The sequence below is a fragment of the Lissotriton vulgaris genome, chromosome 2_1, assembly GCF_964263255.1.
Source record: "Lissotriton vulgaris chromosome 2_1, aLisVul1.2, whole genome shotgun sequence".
NCBI lineage: Eukaryota > Metazoa > Chordata > Amphibia > Caudata > Salamandridae > Lissotriton > Lissotriton vulgaris.
The window spans coordinates 932,754,794-932,772,466 of NC_141687.1; the positions used below are offsets into that span (position 1 = coordinate 932,754,794).

Below are 17,673 nucleotides of genomic sequence, written 5' to 3' on the forward strand. Positions count from 1 at the left end.
ATCAGCAAAGTCAGAACGACGAACAAGTCCTTATTTGTCCCGAGGAGGGCCCAGGTCCCTCAGGACAATCATCATCAGCCCAATTAGCAAACTCTTCACATCTGGGCAAGCCTCGCACCTGGGAAATGCAAGGTGTGGAGAGCTGAACTGAAACACCTACCAGCGTATACATAAGAGTGACTTCAGGGTTCAAGGCATTAGGTAAATGATGCTTTTATGAATCAATCCATGCAGAAAGAAGCAGGACAGGTGAACTGACCAGGCACCAGCTACTCCCAAAAACATTTTCTAACAAGATAAAGTATGAAAGTAGTGATATTTGTAGACTGACCTACATTGTAGGTACTGGCTGAGCCCCTTGAGGCTTGGAGGTGGGCACTAAACGTGTGCAACAGATCGCTGTATTTAAGCTTGAGGTCTTGAGTAATAGTATAAAAAAAGCATTTCTTCTTGAAGATATACGCATTGCTAGGGTGAACTCATTAACAAGGTTGATGAAGAGACCTTCCACTAGGGCCCAAACCAAGAGTGGCATGAATACAAAAATACCATAATGTTATTTATGGAAAATTACTCCCCATCTGTAATAGGGCCCCAGGAAGGCAGGACTTTTGCTTATTGTGTGCACTATGTACATTCTGTCCACGATTCAATGTATGCGTGTACTTTGGTGACCTAAACCTTTTTTTCGATCCCTATGATTGGGTATGGAATGCGTACACTAAAATTATGCTTTTCACGATCTCTACTGTTAATGCTTGAAAAAACGTATATTTTAACAAAAAACTTCCACACACACTTTCCTACCCTAGGACATAAACTTTCTGACTCATGTCTACGAAGCACTAGGCATGGGAGAACGTTTAATTATTCTGGAGAAATGTCAGTAATGATGCATTACAGCTCTTCTGCAAATGGCAACTTGCTCCTGAATTTTAATAACACTCCAATTAGGTTTTTCAACGTATATAACAAAAAGTCAAAACCGTTTTCAAATTTAAGAAGTATGACATATCAAACAGGCATCTTAGTATTTTTGCAAAGTGATAATTATGCATCCCCTGCGCGACATTTTAGAGCATTTATGCTCGTTGGGGGAAAACTGACAATAAGCACACAGGCTTTAATACAAGGCCTCCTGCAGTTCTAATGTGGCTGGTAATCTTGTATATTGATACTTGTATAGCGCACTACTCACCCGCAAGGGTCTCAAGGCGCTTGTACGAATACCACTGTGGAACCCGTCCTGGCTTTTCCCTGTGAGGCATCCACTCCTGGGCACCCCCAGGTTGAAGGCCAGGCATCCTTAGCGTTGTGGGGGCCGTTGTGGAGATTAGGCAAGCTATTGCCCAGAGTTGCAGAGTGGGACTCTATGATTAGAATAGGCACCGAGGCGAGAATTATTAGGTCCATGGAATTTTTAGCCCAAGACCCGCCGAGGTGGGGAATTGAACCCTGGTCCCGGGCTAGACCTTTGCATCAGGGTCTGCCGCTCTAACCATTGCGCCACACTAATCAACGTTACAAATCATGTCAGAATTGCACGGTCTGCGATAATTTTGCAAACACATTACTTTTCTCTCAGCAACTGTCTCTGGGGGAAACTCCAGAAAAAATGAGGAATAACCAGTGAAATAAGTTGAACTCCATTGACTGTGCCCCTAGAACTGCTGGTATACCACAAATGGGAACTAATAGGCCTTATATTGGAGAATGTACGTTAAAAAATGACTAAGTGGATCCGAGCAAAACTACATTTTAAGGGTACGATCCCTTAATCAAGGATAAAAAAGCGGTTGAGCATAGAATTGATATAATGGTCTATTTCCTGCAAAAGGTGCTATTGACGTCTGAGGCTTGAGCCGGGCGGTCACTTTTTAACTTGGTCTTAATTATTTCTGTGAGCACTTCCCTTTGTGTCCTCTCCCCCCCCCTGCACTAGCGCGCGGATTCTATCGCGGCGCTGTTGTTCTCTTTCACCGATTTGAGAGTGAAGGCTTTCATTTTAATTCCAAAAATAAAACTTACTGAACTTTGTTCTGTGCTGGCAGTTCCTTTCGCCTTTCTCCCAGAGTGACAGGCCGATTGCAGGGCCGTCATCCCTTGGGCACGGGCTGAGTTTCAGCGGCGGCCATTTTGGATAAGGATCTTCTCTCTTGGCGCGCAAGCCACCACTATAAAAATAGAAGATACACCTTAGTAGCGAGAATACTGCTATTGACATCTGAGGCTTGAACCGGGCGGTCACTTTGTAACTTGGTCTTAATTATTTCTGTGAGCACTTCCCTTTGTGTCCTCTCCCCCCCCCTGCACTAGTGCGCGGATTCTATCGCGGCGCTGTTGTTCTCTTTCACCGATTTGAGGGTGAAGGCTTTCATTTTAATTCCAAAAATAAAACTTACTGAACTTTGCTCTGTGCTGGCAGTTCCTTTCGCCTTTCTCCCAGAGCGACCGGCCGATTGCAGGGCCGTCATTCCTTGGGCACGGGCTGAGTTTCAGCAGCGGCCATTTTGGATAGGGATCTCCTCTCTTGGCGTGCGAGTCGCCACTATAAAAACATATGGCTATGGCCCTGCACAGCGGACGCGTTCAGCGGGCGCGCCGCATTCGCGCCGGAGTCAAGCCAAAGTCCAGCCCGTCTGCGCCCGTCCGCGATCGACCGGGACGCGGGGCTGGATTCTCTGGTTCATTTGAGCCCATTAGCACGAGGGAAACGTGCAGGTACCGTTCACAATATACTAAACAGGAATTACTGTCCTTACGCCCAAGCTCGGTAGACAGCTGCCACCATTCTTTTCAAGCTGACTCACTACCTCCGTCATGTGAAATCTGCGATCAGTCCTTTCAATTCTCTATAAAAGACAAGGGTGATACTACCAAATTTAATATGATACTACTGAATTGTAGATCCATGAAAAAACATAAGTTAGAAATATATGATTTATTAATGGCGAGCCGTCCTGATGTGCTTTTTCTCACCGAGACGTGGATGGACGAAACTTCGTCTCCTGAAGCCCTCGAAGCCACTCCTTCTGGCTATTGTCTACTTAGATTAGATAGACAAAAGCAGAGAGGGTTGGGGGTGCTGGCCCTCATTCATAAATCTGGTCTAGAGTACACTCTAGTGAAAGCCACGTTACCTAACAGCGAAAGTGGCTCCTTCACTATCAAAATGGGTCCCAGAAGCGTTATTAATGGTCTGCTGACGTACCACCCACCTGGAGGTGCTGGGCAGTTTGGAGACCAGCTTTTGGATTTAATTACTCAACCAGCACTCCGATATAAAAAAATCATCATTTTGGGCGATCTAAACCTCCACTTTGATGATATGGAGTGTGGGGAGGCATAGGGGGTGGCTGCACCACTGAAATCTCTGGGGCTTATTTTGCAATCCACTGCCCCCTCACACCAATTGGGCCATCTCCTGGATCCCTTCTTTGCTACCTGGGAGGGCATTATAGTCTTCTCTCCAGTCAGAACGATCTGGTCAGACGATTTTATTATTCCATTTTCTATAGAGAACTCACCTTCAGAAAATAGACCTAGTAAACCCCCTTCTCTAAAGCAGAGAGAATGGAAATTTTTTAAACAAGAGACATTTACATGTGCCCTATTAGAACCCCCCCCCCCCAGCCACTCTCTTCAGGAGGCATGGAACAGTTATGAAAAATGGGTGTGTTCAATGCGTTGGACGTAGTGGCTCCCTGGACACTCAAACCCCCGCAAGGCAATCTAAAACTGCCCCCTGGTTTTTGGAAAAACTTAAACTAGCTAAAGCCATATGCAAAAATCTAGAACGTAGCTGGATGAAAAACTATAACCCAGAGTCTAAAGCACTTTACAAAATGGAAGTAAAAAAATATCAGAAATTAGTGAGAGCTGAAAAAGGCATCCATCTCAAAAGTAGAATCGATCTAGCGGATAATCCCACCAGAGAACTCTTTACTATCTACAGAGAACTCACGGTCCCGTCCAGACTTGAAGCCCAAGACACCTACTGCAAGGAGCTGTGTGACTCTATAGCTGATTTTTTTGTAGGCAAGATCGACAAAATCCATGCCACCTTTACAGATGACGTCGACCTCTCGAGTAAACATGTGATAGTGAAAGATACCTATATGGAGAAATCCTGTCTCACATGTTTCATAACACCAGAGAAACAGGAACTATTAGGTATCATCAATAGTATACAATCTGGCTCGCCTTGTGACGTTTGCCCACCTGCACGCTGTAAAGGAGTCATGGAGAACACGATCATCGATCAGATTAGTCACATCGTATCGTTGTCTTTTCAAGAATGTCACGTATTGGACGCGTGGAAAACAACCCAGGTCACTCCTCTAAAAAAGAAATCTAACATCCACATTTCCCAATTCCAAAATCTTCGCCCCATTTCCCTTCTCCCCTTCTGTGCAAAGGTTGTGGAAAAGGTGGTAAATAGACAGCTGATGAGATATTTGGAGGAGCAATCTCTCCCTCACCCCACTCAATCGGGATTTAGAGCTGGCTACTCTACGGAGTCAGCCTTACTCTACTCTACTGAATATCTCAGACAAATAGTGGATGAAGGAGAGACAGCAGCGTTGGTTCTATTAGATCTCAGTGCAGCTATTGACACCGTGCTGCACACAACGCTGCTGTCTCGGCTCTCTGATATGGGAGTGGCGGGACAGGCCCTAGCCTGGATTAAATCTTTCCTGGCTAACAGGAGCTTTCAGATGCACTGTCTCCCTTTCAAATCTTCCCTCAGAAAGGCAAGCCATGGGGTTCCCCAGGGCTCGAGACTGAGCCCCACTTTGTTCAATATCTATATGGAACCCCTGGCTCGCATAGTGGAAGCATTTGGGGTGGGCATTGTTAGCTATGCTGATGACACCCAACTGATGTTCAAGCTTACGCCCGACAACAGAGAAAATGCCACTAATTTCTCCAACTGTCTTTCATCAGTGGCATCATGGATGAACACCAACTGTTTGCGCCTTAATGGCGCAAAAACAGAATTGCTGGTGGTAGGGAAATCAGTTTCAGCATGGTCACACATGTGGTGGCCTTCGAAACTGGGCAGCCCACCTCGCCCTGTGGATTCGGTACGCAATTTGGGCATAATGCTTGACTCAGATCTTTCCTATAAATCTCATGTCAGTAAAGTGACAGCCAGGTGCTTTAGCATACTGAAGGTTCTGCATAAGGTTTTAGATCTTCTCCCCTACGATGCCAGAAAGACCATTGTCCATGCTTTGGTGACTCCCCATCTCGATTATGGGAATGCTTTGCTTCTTGGCTTGAGCAAAAAAGGTCTTCACCAACTTCAGCTTGTGCAGAATGCAGCTGCTCGCCTTGTGCTCAAACTTCCTCGCAGAGCATCTGGGAAGACCGCTTTGGCTAAACTCCATTGGCTCCCTATCAAGGAGCGGATTAAATTTAAAGCCCTCTGTTTCGTGCTTCGAATTGCCCAGGGCAAAGGCCCAGATTACTTGAAAAATCTCCTCACCATGCATCGCCCCATCAGAAACCTGAGATCGTCCGGTGCGATGCTGTTCAAACCCCCCACAATCACCAGAGCCAGGATGGGTGGATGCTCATTTAGATACTTGGCTTCCAAGTGTTGGAATGAACTTCCACTCGACCTCCGAATTGAACCTTCTGAGATTAGGTTCCGTGTAAAACTTAAAACATTTCTTTTCCCTTCTGTGTAACCCCCTTGCCCTCCTCTCCTCTCCTGGCCACCTTTCGTCGGCCTCTGGCGAATTAGCAGTATTTAGCGCGGGGACGCACTGTTCTTTGTGTAGCCAGGCGCTTTAAAAATGGTTTTATTGTTATTAATATTACAAAGGTCAACATATTTCATGCCTATGAGTCCCTAGCGCATCATGGCATTTCGTCAGGACGAAGAGGACTATATTCTACTCTCACAGAGATGTGTAAGTGAAGAGTATATGCACCACGCCTTGTATATGTTACATAGACTTTCGGGATATCTTCTGGGGTTAGACCCGGTGATTATGAAGAAAATGGCTGCAATCGGATCGGACAAGGCATACGCTGAATTAGCGTATCGTCAAAGGTGTCTAAGCAGAGTGTGGCTATCGACCTACTCAGGGCTGCCAGAGATCTATGTAACGTATACAGGGCATGGTGCATACACTCTTCACTCACCCATCCTACCATTAAACTTTCGTTTTTGCTTGGATCCCTTTAGTCATTTTTTAACGCACATATCTCTCACCCATTCTACTCACATCTTGTCACTCACTCATACATATCACATCGGTGGAAAAAAAAAGATCTCCGTCAACGCGCTCCCTCGAGGGGCCCGTTGGGTATTGGTGCGCTGGCCCAACAAGGAGCTGCCTGATGATGAAGCATGACCGCCCTCGGGATGTGTGAGGGCCCTTGCTCCTAAAATGAGCACTCCCCTTTGCTAACCATTCTCCTGAGCTAGATACTCACATAGTAACAGTACACTCCTTGTTCACGCAAAATGTTCAGCGCCATAGAGTATGTTGCACAGTTTTGGTAGCATAGTATTAAATGGGCACACTATTTAGGATAACTTATACAAAAGCAAATACAGAGAATCCAAAAAAGAGGCAAAACCATAGTCGAGACACATTGCATATGAACTGCTCTCCCAACCTCACACTGCTGTGCCTCCAGAGGAAGACTGGATCGGCAGTTAGCTGTGTACGATAGGGATGTTTGTCACCCAGGGGTTTCTGAGTGACGTCAAATAAACAACGAGAGCAAAGCTGCCGTTGTTTATAATGTCACTCAGTACTCCTGGGTGACAAACATCTGTGTCATTAACAGTTACCCATACGCATATTTATGTCATGTATGGCCCAATTTACATCTCCCCCTGCTCTCATCAACTGTTAATAGGTAAAAAATTCATGAATAAGCAAAATGAAAACTGGAAACTGAGTGGGCCTTAATTCTTATTCCGTGTTTGGCAGGCACCTGAAAACGTGGCTTTCCTCGCAACCATAATTGCTTCTGCTTGTCTCCCCCATTTGCTCTTCGCGGTTATAGCACTTTGATGCCTTTTTAGTTTTATGCACTTTACAAATTCAAAATTCAGGAGAGAAAACAGCTTTTTATCCACTGTTGCCATGACATAGAAATGAATACCTGTATTCAGAATACAGTAAATAAATGCGCTAAGCCATCCATAACTTGCACTTTATTATTTGGTCCATTTTCGTTAGACAAAGACCGAGGTATTGTTTTCTTCATTACCCCATGTAGCCATAAAGCTTTTTATGGTCAGAATACCTATCCTGAAATAAATATCAAAGCTGCGTTGAAGTGGGTGCAAAACCAATCTAGATGGTGCTCCATTCCAATCACAAATTTATATTCCATTTATTGTGCTCATTGGAATGAAATTAGTTCCTATTTCTAATCATCACCAGTATTTTAGTTTTTATTATCATTAAAAATAGTTCACTGATTTTCTGATGTCCTGATCAGGGCAGCTCACACATGTAAGGCTGTGGGCGGCGAGGAAGGGCGGGGCTGGGTGGGGGGTAATGGAGTGTGACAGACAACAGGAAAATTGAGAGTATAGAAAGGAATAAATAGAAACACTTAGGGCTCCATTAGGATGGCGGACGGATTGCCCCCGCCAGGCTGGCGGTAGCCACCGCCAGCTTGGCGGGGGCAATCCATCCCACCATCCATCCCTGTATTCCCCCCCCCGCCTGTGGTACCCCCCTTCATTTGCATTAACAATGAGGCAGGCACCGTGCGGTGTTTGCCACTTTTTAATGCAAATGCAGAAATGCATTCCTAGCATTGTGGCGGGCGGTGCTGATAGCACCGCCCGCCACAATGCTAGAAATGCAGGATGTGCCCGCCACTGTGGCGGGCACATCCTAATGCTGGCATCGGGACCCCCGCCCTTAAGGCGGGCGGTCCTGTTGACCGATAGGGTGGTGGGCGGGCAAAGCCGGCCCGCCATCCTAATGGAGCCCTAAGTTTGCTCTCGCATCATACAGCTCCTTCGTAAATTGTTAAAGCAGGAAAAAATGTGGGCAGTGGCATATTCGTCCTAGAAATTCATTCCAGGGCAATTTGTTAATTTAATCTGCAGTGCAGTTGCAATCAAAGTTACTGCATGTAGATAAAGACAAAATATGAACAGCAAGCCCACATGAATGTGTGTTTTTATTCCGCAGTCGTTTTCCCCGCAGGGAATAATAACGCGGTCATCATAACGACCACGTTTTGATTCTGCATACCATTACCCTGCGAGTCATAACAACGACTTGCAGAGGGGGGGCGCTGGATGTTGGAATAGTATCATTTACTATTCCAACTCCAGTCTGTGCGGACAGTAGGGAATGTGTTGGATTTTAAATCTAACACATTCCCCCTCCTCCGTCGTTGTTACATCTTGCGGAGTAATGGTATGCGGAATTAAAACGCAGTCGTTTTAACCACCGTGTTGTTATTCCCTGCGGGGAATACGTTTCGTGGTAAACGTTGTTTACCAGCCCACATTAGTATTCATATCCCTTGGTACCCCAATTTTACTCCACCTCCCTCCCAGTCCCAACTAAAGGTTGGGTGCGGGCCCCGACAGCCCCTACCCTATTGTGTGCTTCCAACCACGTGACAATTATCAGCTCCAATGCTCTCCCCCTTTATTTTAGACAGATGCTGCTCTGACCTATGATGCGGTCCATATAGTGTCGGTCTGCTACCAGCGGGCACCTCAGATGACGGTGAATGCCCTGCAGTGCCATCGCCACAAAGCCTGGAGGTTCGGTAATCGCTTCATGAATTTTATAAAAGAGGTAAACGCATGATTTAGAGCAAAAGTACTTCCCAGTGTTGTGAATCTTTTCATTACAGACCATCCTTTTGTTCTTCCAATGATGACATGAATCTTCTTTCGGCTCAGTGAAATGAACTATCCTCATCATTTTGTTTTTGTGATGTTGAGCAAAATGCAATTTTTTCACATTTAATTAGATCGATGATGCCTGTATTGCTTTTTTACAAAAGTTACATATTTATCGCATGTTTGTATATGGTTAACTTTGTGCAGTACAAAACCCACGTCTTCACCAATCCAAGAACCTTGTTTTATTTAGGATTGGCTATCGTCTATGCTGTGCTCTTATTGGGGTATGGAACTTCTGGAAATGTATCGGAAGATTAGAAACAGGGAATAAAGTGAATCAGGAGAAGGGGCAGGACCACCGCAGACACACCATTCTTTGGATGGTGCCAAGCAAGAATAAGATGATCTCACTGGGCTTTCATTCCTTCAGGGAACATTTATGACTTTGCAGTCTTATGGTCAACCACTGCTCGAAAGAGTCCGACGAGAAGGCAACTCATTTGTGATGGCAGCACCGATCCCAAAATAATTTGCCCCCTCTAAGTCATTGTGACCATAATCTTCACAGAGCTGATAATCAGTTATGGAATTGATGGTTTTGTCACAAAATCCATGGCCCCATTGGCATATAATACTACTGTATATTGGTCCTGCTCACTCTATGAAAGATGTGTTTTCGATTTTTATATTATAAACAGGTACTCATCTTTTAAATCTCGCCTTCATTTCAATATCTACTATTGCGACACATCTGTTTTCTCATGCGGTCCTCATCATTCTTGGGCACCTGAAAATTGAGATGTTGCGCTTAGCCGAAGAGAGGAGCAGTTGTAAAACCAGAGACATTACATTTGTTAGAGATTACCAGTTTCCATCAAGCTGGTATTAAAATGACAGTGAACAATCGTTTTCAGTTATTTATTTAAATTTTTGGTATTTTATTAAGAAGTGCTTGTCATCTTGTGATAACTTTGCAGCCTTGGAGTACAATTAAAATATTGGCATATAATTAAAATATGTAAGTATGTAGGTATGATGTGGAAAATTACCGGATCATTGAAGTCCATTCTGGTAAAACGGCCATCTTGACTGACGTTCTTTTGGGCCCTATCTCATCCGGCACCTAGGTAAATCTGGCAAACATTTTTTTTTAAATTCATCTAGGAGAAGTCAGGGAGGGGTGACTTGTGTGGCTCCCACCAGGTTTCTCACCCCATAAACCCTTGCAAACCTGAAACTTCCCACAAGTCTACCAATAAAAATGGTACCACACATGTGTTGGTAGGACTATAACCCACAACAGGAAAGACAATAAAAAATATGGATACATCACGTTTTTTTCACTGAACATTGATGCTTTTTTGCAATGTGCCTAACTGTGGATTTTGGGCCCTAGCTCAGCCAGCCCCTAGGGAAACCAAGCAATCCCATACATTTTGAAAACAAATGCTTTAGTCAAAAGCACACTTTTATATAGTTGTTTTAATTCAAGATAACTGGGATCGGCTCGGAATTATGGGTCCATGCAGTTTTGGATCCAGCACCCCAAGGTTCACCTTCTGTGTTTCTTCATTGTACCAATAAAACGTGGTACCTAGTTTGCATATATACATTTTCTTTAGCCATTGATCAGGATTTCTGAATGGGGTTATACATTTTCTTTTCTTAAGCTTCAGAGTTCTAAGTTACTGCAATCTTTTTTTTATTTATATGTACGTCAAATCATGTATATGCAAATTCAAAATCGCAAATCAATACAACAGAACACTCGCTCATTTTAGCAAAAGGTCCGGCATCCCAGCATTGTTTAGGTGTTTATAATTCATTGATGCATGTGTTCTCTTTGAGCTCATTTAAAAAGGATTATCCTATAAGAATGGAACTAAGACAGATATTCGCTCCCATCTGGGGACGGTGTAAGGCGTATTTTCTCACAGTTGATCCCCTGTGAATTTATATATGGTGTTATATTACATTTCTGTAAAGAGCTTTTTGCTTCTCTAAGGCTGCCCGATGCATTTTTAGGGACGTGTGATGTGAGATAGAAAACAGGAACCAGCAGAGATTGAAGGGAGGGGCAAAATGGAGGGGAGAAAGAAAACCACCTTTACAGCAGCCGTGGCCCGTGGAGGGAGTTCCGCGGGGCAGGCAGGCAGGGCAGGGGAGGGGAGGGCCAGGGTGGGGGGTGGTAAACACCGGAATATGGATGATTGGGGGTAAGTAAACAATTAAATTAATAAAACGAATTTCGTAGCGCGCCCTGTATCGCATTTTGATATTTTTATTAGCCATTCCCTAAAATGGCTTCTTACATTGTGGTAGCCATTTTATGGTGCTGTACTTGTATTAGCCATATATTTCTATGTGGTGTGGGGTTCAAGTGCATTTTGTAGGATGCCATAGCTAGCCTCTTCTGTGTATACATAGCAGGCACCAGTTTCTAATGCTCTGCCCTTTTAACGGTTCATCCTGTCAGAGCATGTTCTAACACTTGCTTCTCACTTGTGAGACACTGTTGTTAACAAAAAGGGCTTGCAGCCTGCCCATTGGTTACCGTATGTTGGCTTGCATGGCACTCTTCTTTACAGCCTAGTAAATTGTCAAGGCAGACCTAACATCATTTCCATTCCTCTCTGTAGAGCAGAGACCATGCAGTGATTGATCCAACTTAATCTGTGTCTCTCCTCTGCTCCAGACATGATCAGGTACTATTTTGTTGAGTTTAACCTTTAGTGCCCTGTAAACATAAGGCATGTGACAGGCAAAGACATGCCCAGCAGGACAAACAAAATTGTATAGTTAACTTTATTTTCTCACTTTGTACTCATGTTTTCTTTTGTTTTTGCTCGTGGGCGCTGTTCTCAAAAGATGAATATTATATTGCAAAGTGACATTTTTTCTTTCTTATGTGTAATTTCAAAAATGATGCTTTAAGACATAGGGCCACATGAATCAAAGAAAAAGAAAAAAACGGTCACAATCTGCCCCTTTGCGACCAGTGTTTTGGCATTTTGGATGCATTATCCCAAATGCAAAAATTGCAATTTAGGCAAACGCTTAATGTGCGATTACTTAAATTGTGATTGTATTTAAGAAATCGCAAATTGCAATTCCTTAATAGCAATGCATTATCCCCAAAACATTTGCGATTTCACAAATAAGAATTGCAAATTACCATCAATTCCAAGTTGATGGTATTTGCTAAAACTTAGAAAAATGCACAAAAGTGCATTTTTCAAAGTTCAATGTTGCACACATACATGCCTTTGGGGCATGTGTGTGTGCAACATGTGCTCACATGCTAATTTCAGTGGTGCATCAGGGTGTCCTTTTGGCACCCTTGCACCCTTGAAATTGCATGCGCAATTTGCTAGTACATATTTGGTACTCGCAAATTTGTGCATGCAATTTTCATTCATTCCTATGGGCGTCTAGGCCCATAGCAATAAATGGGAAGCAATTCCTTAATTGCAAATCGCAATTTGTGAGTCGTAGTTAAGGAATTTGTAGGAATTGCTAATATTTTAGCGAAACCTACATGCATAGCAATTGCGATTCCTTAATAGTGATTATTTCCTTAATAATCGCTATTAAGAAATCGCAGTTGTCTTCGTTCATGCATGTGCCCCATAATCTTGTAGTACACCCCAATCCTCCCCACTCCAATCTGCCCCACTCCAATCCACAACAATCCACCCCACCTCACCCCACACTAATTAGCCCCACTCAATCTTTTCCACCCCTCACTAATCCAGTCCATTGCACTCTAGTCCAAACCACTCACCCAATACAAAACACTCCAACCCTCCCAACCAACCCCACTCCAATCTACCCCACTCCAATACAAAACACTCTGCCCCACTCTAATCCAAAACCATCTCCCCCACTCGAATCTTCTGCACAACAGTCTGCCCCACCCCAGTCCCAAATAATCTGCCACACTCAAATCCATAACAACCTGCCTCACTTCAATCTTTCCCCCTGCAATGTGCCCAACTCCAATCTGTCCTCTCCAATCCAGAACAATCTGCCTCAACCCAATCTGCCCCACTCTAATCCGCCCCACTCCAATCTGTCCCATTATAGTCCAAAGCAATCTGTCCACTCCAATCCATCCACTCCAATCTTCCCCACTCCAATCCAAAGTAATCTGCCCCTCTTCAATTTGCCACACTTCAATCTACCACACTCCAATCTGCCTCACTCAAGTTTGCTCCACTGCAATCCACTCTACTTCCAAATCGTCTGCCTCAATCTAATCCTCCCAAATCTAATCTGCCCAATCCAATCCAAAACAACCTGCCCACCCAATCTGCCCCACTCTGGCTTGCCCCACTCCAATCCACCCCACTCCAATCCAAGACAGTTTGCCCTAATCTAATCTTCCCCACTCTCAATCTGCCCCACTCAAGTCCTAAACAATCTGCCCCACTCCGATCCACCTCACTCCAATCTTCCCAACTCCAATCTAAAACAATCTTCCCCACTCCAATCTACCTACTCAATCAGAAACATCCACCCTGATCCAATCTGCTCCTCTCCAATCTGCCCCACTCCAATCTGCCTCACTCCAATCTACCCACTCGGTCTGCTCCACTTCAATTCGCCCCACGCCAATCCAATCCGCCTCACCCCAATCCACCCACTCCATTCCAATTCATTCCACTCTAAGGCACCACAGTCCACCATACTCCCATCCAATCCACCCCATTCCAATTCAAAACAATCTTCCCCACCCCAATTGTCCCCACCCCAATCCAATACAAACTGCCTCGTTCTAATCCAAAACAATCTGCCCCACTCCAACCCAAAGTAATCTGCCCTACTCCAATCTGTCCTACTCCAATCAGCCTCCCTCGAATCCAAATGCCACTTTAACCAAAAACAATCTTTCCCTGTGCCGATCTAACACAATCCACTCCCCTCCACTCCAGTACACCCCAATCTACCCCACTCCAATCCAATCCAATCCACCTCAATCCAATCCAATCCACCTCACTCAATACAATCCACCTCACTCCAATCCAATTCACCCCATTCCAAATCATCGCACTCCATTCCAGCCCACTCCAATCCATCCCACTCCAGTCCACTCCAGTCCAATTCACCACACCCTTGTCCAATTCACCACACCTAGTCCAATCCACCTCACTCCGATCTACCCCTATCTAATCCACCCTATTTCAATCCACCCACTCCAATTTAATCCACCCATTCCTGTCCACTCACTCCATTCCACCCCACTACAGTTCAGTCCTCCCCACTCCAATCCACCACACTCTACAATCCAGTCCACCCTACCCGAGTTGAGTACACCCTACTCAATCCAATCCATCCACCCCACCTCACTCCAACCCACCCCAATACAATCCAAAACAATCTGCCCTACTCCAATCTGCCCCACACCAATCTGCCCCATTCCATTGCAAAAAGATCTGCCTCACTCAATCCAAAACAATCTGCCCCACTTCAATCCCAACATATTTCTGCCCCACTCCAATCAAAGACATTCTTCCCTTCTACAATCTGCCCTACCAGATCAAAACAATCTACCCCACCACAATCAGCCCCACTACAATCCAAAACGATCTGTCACAAACCAATCTACCTTACACCAATCTAAACCAATCTGCCCCACTCCAATCTGCACCACTCCCGAAAATAGTCTGCCCAAACTCCAATTTGTTCCCACTGCAATCCAAAAGAATTTCTGCCCCATTCCAATCCACACCACTCCAATCTGCCCCACTCCAGTTTGCTCCATTCCGATCCACTACACTCCAGTCCAAAACAGTCTGTCCCATTCTAATCCTCCCCAATCCAATCTGCCCCACTCCAATCCAAGACAATTTGCCCCAATCTAATCTGCCCCACTCTAATCTGCCCCACTCGAGTCCAAAACAATCTACCCCACTCTGATCCATACCACTCCAATCTACCCAACTCCAATCTACCCCACTCGAATCTGCCTCGCTTCAATCTACCTCACTCCAATCCGCCCCACTTCAATTCACCCCACGCCAATCCAATCCACCTCACCCCAGTCCACCCACTCCATTCCAGTTCATCCCAATCCACCACAATCCACCCTGCTCCAATCCAATCTACCCCACTCCAATTCACCTCATCCCAATCCAATCCACTCCGCTCCCTCCCCAATCCACCCTACTCCCATCCAATCCACCCACTCCAATCTGCCCCACTCCAGTCCAAAACTGTTTGTCCCATTCTAATCCTCCCCAATCCAATCTGCCCCACTCCAATCCAAAATAATCTGCCCCACTCTAATCTCCCACACTCCAGTTTGCCCCACTCCAATCCACCCCACTCCAATTCAAGACAGTTTGCCCCAATCTAATCTGCCCCACTTGAGTCCAAAACAATTTACCCCACTCTGATCCATACCACTCCAATCTACCCAACTCCAATCTACCCCACTCCAATCTGCCTTGCTCCAATCTACCTGACTCCAATCTGCCCCACTCCAATTCACCCCACGCCAATCCAATCCACTTCACCCCAGTCCACCCACTCCATTCCAATTCATCCCAATCCACCACAATCCACCATGCTCCAATCCAATCTACCCCACTCCAATTCACCTCATCCCATTCCAATCCACTCCGCTCCCTCCCCAATCCACCCTACTCCCATCCAATTCACCCACTCCAATCTGCCCCACACCAATCCAAAACAAACCACCTCGCTCCAATCCAAAACAATCAGCCCCAACCCAACCCAACCCCAAAAAAATCTGCCCTACTCCAATCTGCCCCACTCCAATCCAAAAAAATCTGCTGCACTCCAATCAGCCCCACTCAAATCCAAAACAATGTGCCTGCCCCAAGCTGCCCCGCTCCAATATGCTACTTTAATCAAACAATCTTCCCCATGCCAATCTAATCCAATCCACTCCAGTCCACCCCACCCCAATCCACCCCACCTCAATCCAATCCGACCCACCTCACTCAATCCTATCCAACTCGCTTCAATCCAATCCACCCCATGGTAATCTAATCTACTCCACTCAAATCCACCCCAAACCATGCCAATCCAATGCACCTAATTCCTAATCAAATCACTGCACTCCATTCCATTCCACTCCAGTCCACCCCACTCTAGTCGAGTTCACCACACCCCAGTCCAATTCACTATACCCTAGTCCAGTCCTCCTCAATCCAATCTACCCCTATCCAATCCACCCTATTTCTATCCACTTCACTCCAATTTAATCCACCCCATCAAGTCCACTCACTCCATTCCCCCCACTGCAGTTCATTCCTCCCCTCTACTCCATTCGACCACACTCTACAATCCAGTCCACCCTACCCCAGTTGAGTCCACCCTACGCAATCCAATCCATCCACCACATTCCCTCCCCAATCCAATCCAATCCAATCCAAAACAATCTGCCCCACTCCGATCTGCCCCACACCAATCAGCGCCTCTCCATTGCAAAAAAATCTGCCTCACTCCAGCCAAAACAATTTGCCACACTCCAATCCAAAACCATCCCCACTCCAATCCCAAAAAATCTGCCCCACTACAGCCCAAGACCTTCTGCCCCACTACAATCTGCCCCACCCAATCCAAAACTATCTACCCCACTACAATCATCCCCACTACAATCCAAAACGATCTGCCCCATTACAGCCTGCACCACCCACTTCAATCTGCCCAACTCCAATCCAAAACTATCTGCCTCACTCCAACCTGCCCACTCCAATCTGGCCCATTATAACCCATAACAATTTACCCCACTCCAATCCAAAACAATCCTCCCCACTCCAATCCACCCCACTCCATTCCACCCCAATCCAACCCACCCCACTCCAATCCATCCCACCTGAGTTCAATCCACCTCAATCCAATCCACTCCACCCCAATCCAGTTCACCCCATCCCAATCCACCTCAATCCATTCCTCCCCAATCCAATCCAACCCACACAATCCAATCCACCTCACTCAAATCCAATCCATTCACTGCAATCCAATGTACTCCACTCAAATCCGCCCACCCCCTGCGAATCCAGTTCACCCCATTCCAATTCACAAAACTTCATGCCACCCCAATCCATTCTACCCCACTTCAGCCCACTTCACCCCAGTCGACCCACCACAATCCAATCCTCCCCAACCCATTTCACACCCACTCCTTTTAATCTACCCATCCAGTCCACTCACTCCAGTCCACCCCAATCCACTACAGTCCCATCCAACCCACTCAACTCCAATCCACTCCACCCCAGTCCAATCTACCCCACCCAAGTTCAGTACACCCCACTCAATCCAGTCCATCCAGCCCCACTCCAATACACCCCAACCCACTCCAGTCCAGTCCAATGCACCCCACTCCAATACCTCCATCCCACTCCCATGCAATCCAGCCCACTCCAATCCACCCCTCCAGTGCAGTCCAATTCCCCCCCTCCAAACCAAACAACTTTAATTCCATCCACCCCACCTCGATCCAATCCACCTCACCCCAAACTTATCTAATCCACCCCACTACAATCCACCCCAATCCACCTCAGCCCATTTCAATCCAACCCACTCCAATCCACCCAATCCAATCCATCCACTCCACTCCAACCCCCTCTGCCCCAATTCAATCCACCCCAATGTACTCCAATCAACCTCTCTACCTCACTCCCTCAATCAACTCCAACGCACACCACTCTATTCCATCCCACTCCACTCCACTCTATACCACTCCATTCTCTGCCATTCTACTCTATGACACTGCACTCTGTGACAATATCTGCCACTGCACCACTGAACTCTACTACCCTCTACTCAATTCTCTCACTCTCTACTCCTCC

General features: G+C 45.8%; 1 protein-coding gene across 1 annotated transcript in view; it reads left to right on the forward strand.

The window, feature by feature from the left end:
• The window catches only part of GRIK3 (glutamate ionotropic receptor kainate type subunit 3), a 653,994-nt gene that overhangs the window by 144,800 nt on the left and 491,521 nt on the right, over positions 1 to 17,673 (forward strand). Inside the window, exon 7 of the mRNA XM_086954197.1 lies at positions 8,658 to 8,801. Within this exon, the coding sequence (XP_086810323.1) occupies positions 8,658 to 8,801 (144 nt within the window). The remainder of the gene's footprint in view (positions 1 to 8,657; positions 8,802 to 17,673) is intronic.